The sequence below is a fragment of the Lactuca saligna genome, chromosome 7 (assembly GCF_052625555.1).
Source record: "Lactuca saligna cultivar CGN05327 chromosome 7, ASM5262555v1, whole genome shotgun sequence".
Lineage (NCBI taxonomy): Eukaryota > Viridiplantae > Streptophyta > Magnoliopsida > Asterales > Asteraceae > Lactuca > Lactuca saligna.
Window position 1 is genome coordinate 142,748,207 of NC_136423.1, and position 4,192 is coordinate 142,752,398.

The window sequence follows — 4,192 nt, forward strand, 5'->3', positions numbered from 1 at the left end:
TAATTTAATAAATCTCAAACTAATAATTAATTAACCATTCTCGATAAACTAACAGGAAAAACAAATCTCTTTAGGTACTTTGGTTTAGACAAATTCCACCTTGAAAACATAAACAATTGCATACACAAATTCATTTATTCATGTTCACCGATTCCTAAATTGATTAGATTCATGTTCACTATAACTAATCCTTTAGCAAACAAGTTAATTCAAACAGTGATCAATTGATTAAACTAACATGCTTCCTAGTGTTCAGTTCGTATCAAGCAAGACTTGTAAACTTAGTTAAGTTAAACATTTAATTAACCTCTTGTTGATGGTCATCAAACAAGGCTCACACATTAACTTATTTATTCCCATGTTAATCTTAGTTTCACATTCGTTATTTCTAGTCTTATAATCTCAATGGTCATCAAAAATCATAAGAGACAAGCAAATCAAGCAGGTTTTCATACAACTCAATTCACTTAACAATTAACAGCAAATAATCATCATTAACACATGAGGATCTTTGAACAAGCTTGGCAAGATAAATTAAACACAAATAAATTATTTAACATCACAATTAGTCTAAGAATCAAAACTTCATTCAATCATAAACACAAAGTAAAAGGTTTTTACACCCAAATCAGAAACTAAATACAAAAAGTACCATAAGGAAGTGCTAAACATGGTCACGTTAGCAATCCATATGATTACCGACATGTATCCGCTCTCTAATCCTTCAGATCTCTGCTTCCGTTAGCTTAACGGCCTTCCGGCCGCCTTCTAGACCCTCAAAACGGCTTAACAGAAGTTAATTATCGACTAAATTAGGTTAGAAGTCGAATCCCCCCTTCTGGTTGGCTAAAAATCGACATTTATAATCTTTGTGGCCGACCTAAGTACGCTGGGCGTACTAGGAATTACGCGGCGCGTACTCAAGATAACTACGCGATCATGTGTATCCGGTGCAAGCAGGTACGCGGGGCGTACTCTTAAGTTACGCGGGGCGTAACCGCGACCTCAACCCCCATTTTCATTCTTTTAGCTTCTAAGCCCAATTTCCGCTTCAGTCTTTTCTCTTGTGCTATATTGACAACAAATAGCTGCAAAACATAATTCAAAGCATTATGAGTACTCTTTAGTTCTAAAACATAATAAATAAGGCCAAAATATTAAGATAAAGTGCATAAAAATATATCTAAAAATACACATATCAAACACTAACTCTACTGGAACGTCTAAGAGGTAAGAAGTCGCCAACCGGTTCAACAGGAGTTTCCTCCTCATCTTGAGTGCCAGTGTTAGAGGTTCCTTCATCACTTGATTCTTGAAGCTCTTCAAGAACAATTTGCCTCCCACTGCCCCCTTGGCTTATGAGTTCTCGCTCTCGGAAAACTCATCTCCTTGAAACAAAGACAACATTGTCACTTGGTATATAAAAGAGATATCCAAAGGACTTCTGCGGGTAGTTGATGAAAATACACTGCTCACTGCGAGGTTCGAGCTTTTCGTGAGTCTCTCGTCTTACGAAAGCCTCGCACCCCTAAACCTTGATGTGTACCAACGAGGGAGCTTTCCCTGTCCACATCTTGTGATGTGCTTTGACAACCTTCTTTGTAGGCATACCCCCATAATGAGATAGGTAACGAAGCCCGACTCATCATGGAACAAACCATGTCTAGAAAGGTTCAATTACACCTCTCAGCCACACCGTTCAATTGCGGTGTCCTAGGTAGCGTCAACTACAAAACGATTTTGCATTCCTTGAGGTAGTCGTGGAATTCAAGACTAAGGTACTCTCCACCTCGATCAGATCAAAGCATCTTGATTTTCCTGCCCAGTTGATTCTCCACTTCTTGCTTAAACTCTTTAAGCTTTTTGAAGGTTTCTGACTTGTGCTTGATTAAGTAGATAGACCCATATCTGCTATAATCATCGGTGATAGTCACATAGAAGCGTCTTGCATCCCTTGTGGTGGATCTAAAGGGACCACACAGACACAGATCGGTGTGTATGAGATCCAATAAACCCTCACCCCTTTCACAAATACCAGTAAAAGGTGACTTAGTCATCTTTCCAAGTAAACAAGACTCACACACATCATCCTCCCTAAAGGTCGAATGACTCCAACACTCATACTTTTAGAGTTGGGCTATGCGTTTCTTGTTGACATGTCCAAGACGACAATGCCACAAGCATGCTTTGTCCAAACTATTGGAAGAGTATATATGCAACACATCATTTCCTAAGTTGTCTAAAACCATCATAGTTTCATATATTCCATTACAAGGAAATGCTTCAAAATAGAAAACACCATTAAGAAAAGTATTAATAGAACCTTTTTCATTATCAAACGAAAATCTAAATCATTGTTTATATAAACCATGAAAATAAATGATGTTTCTTGCCATTTCTGGCGAATAGCAACAATTATTCAACTCTAGTCCTAACCCACTACTAAGCACTAAAGAGTAAACTCCAATCTTGGTGATAGGCGACAATCTTCTGTTCCCCATGATCAAGTTTATCTTTCCATGCTCCATATCCCTATTTCTTCTTAGGCCCCACAAATCAGAACAAATGTGAATACCACATCCTCTATCAAGAACCCAAGAAATAGCATGCGATGAGTTATTAGATTGAATAGTATAAATATTTGCGAAGGACTGCTTGATCTTCATATCCTTGATATCTAGCAGATATTTCGGGCAGCTTCGTTTCTATTGCGCCTTCTCATGGTAGTAGTAGCACTCTGCATCCTTCGGGTTGGAGGAGGGTGTAGTGGAACCAACCTTGGTTCCAATAGAAGAGGTACTGTCATGGGATTTTTTTTGGTGGATCTTTGAAGGTGCCTTCCTCTTCTTACCCTTCCCCTGCCCAATAGCCAAGATGGGGGTAGTAGTAGCGGGAGTTGATGCAACAGATTTGTCCTTGAGGTTGCTCTCAGCAATCCTCAACAAGCCTTGAAGGTTGTCAAGCTGACCTCTTCCTTTTTTCATGTGGAAGGTCATACAGAACTGGTTGAAACAAGGTGGCAAGGAGTGAAGAACGATGTCAATCGCCAGCTCTTCATCGAAGTTAACATTTAACTTCACCAGGCGGTCGACATATGTCTGCATTTTCTGTAGATGAGCAGTGATAGACTCTCTGTCCCCCATATTGGTTGTGATCATCGAAGTGATGATCTCGTACCTCTCCTGCCTGGTACTTTGGTGGTACCTGTCCAGTAAATCCTGGTGCATCTCAAAGGGATAGTAGTCCCCGTAGGACTTTTGGAGTTCTACAGTCATAGTCGCGAGCAAGATCCAATGTACTTTCGTAGCATCTCGCTTGTGGGCCTCAAAGGCATCGATCTCCTCGGGAGTAATAATGTTGACATTCACCTCCTTCAGCTCCTTGTCGAGGACATACTCCTTTTCCTCGTAGTGGGTAACCATTCGAATATTGTAGATCCAATCATTGAAATTGGTCCCATCGAAAATCATCCTCCCACACAAGTTCATGAGTGAGAACGAGCCGGAAGAGGTTGAGCCAGAAGCGTTGTTGTTGTTCGAGTTAGACATCTGAAAAAGAAAAGAAACAAAGTTTGATTAGATAATAATCCTCAATTAAACATGAAAATGAGAAATTAGGGCTAGGATCCAACAACATTATTTGCAATTTAGAAGAGGGATGTCGTAATCTAAACAACAAATAATTTGAAGATAAGTGGTTAACCGGCACACTAATTTCCACCATGAAAAATGAAAAGGAAATTAAGTTTTAAATGTATTGAAAACTCCTAGATCTTTTGAGATTCATGGAGCTTTTCAATGGCATGTTTAAATCTCGATATTCCCTTCAAGTTTGTGACTGGGATACTGAGGATCACAAACAAGGTGTGAATAACTATGCAAATGTACTTGGTGCTCTCAATGTTACAATCACCTAATCAATGTGCCGGTTAGCCACACACGATCCATTGATCTATGAAAAACATCGTGTCACCCTTTTCCACCTTTGTTAGACCCAAATTAGTGTGTTGGTTAACCACACACGTTCCACTAACGTCTTGGCAAGGATACAAAGTGTAATTTCATGGAATAACATCATTTTCACATTTTTCCTAAAGTAGCTAAGATTGGGAATTTCTATAAAACATTTAGTTACTTTATTATACTTTTAATAAGGAATTAGTTGCCTTATCCTACCCGTTTGGCTAACGACC

At 39.1% G+C, this 4,192-nt stretch overlaps 1 protein-coding gene across 1 annotated transcript; it reads right to left on the minus strand.

The window, feature by feature from the left end:
* Positions 1-2,705: 2,705 nt before the first annotated feature.
* Positions 2,706-3,488, minus strand: LOC145007302 (uncharacterized). The gene has a single exon (XM_078966262.1). It carries the CDS (start codon positions 3,486-3,488, stop codon positions 2,706-2,708), a length of 783 nt encoding a protein of 260 aa, XP_078822388.1.
* Positions 3,489-4,192: the final 704 nt, after the last annotated feature.

Bases quoted from the DNA above. Each gene is read 5' to 3' on its own strand.
- LOC145007302 (XM_078966262.1), bottom strand. From the start codon at position 3,488: ATGAACTTGTGTGGGAGGATGATTTTCGATGGGACCAATTTCAATGAT.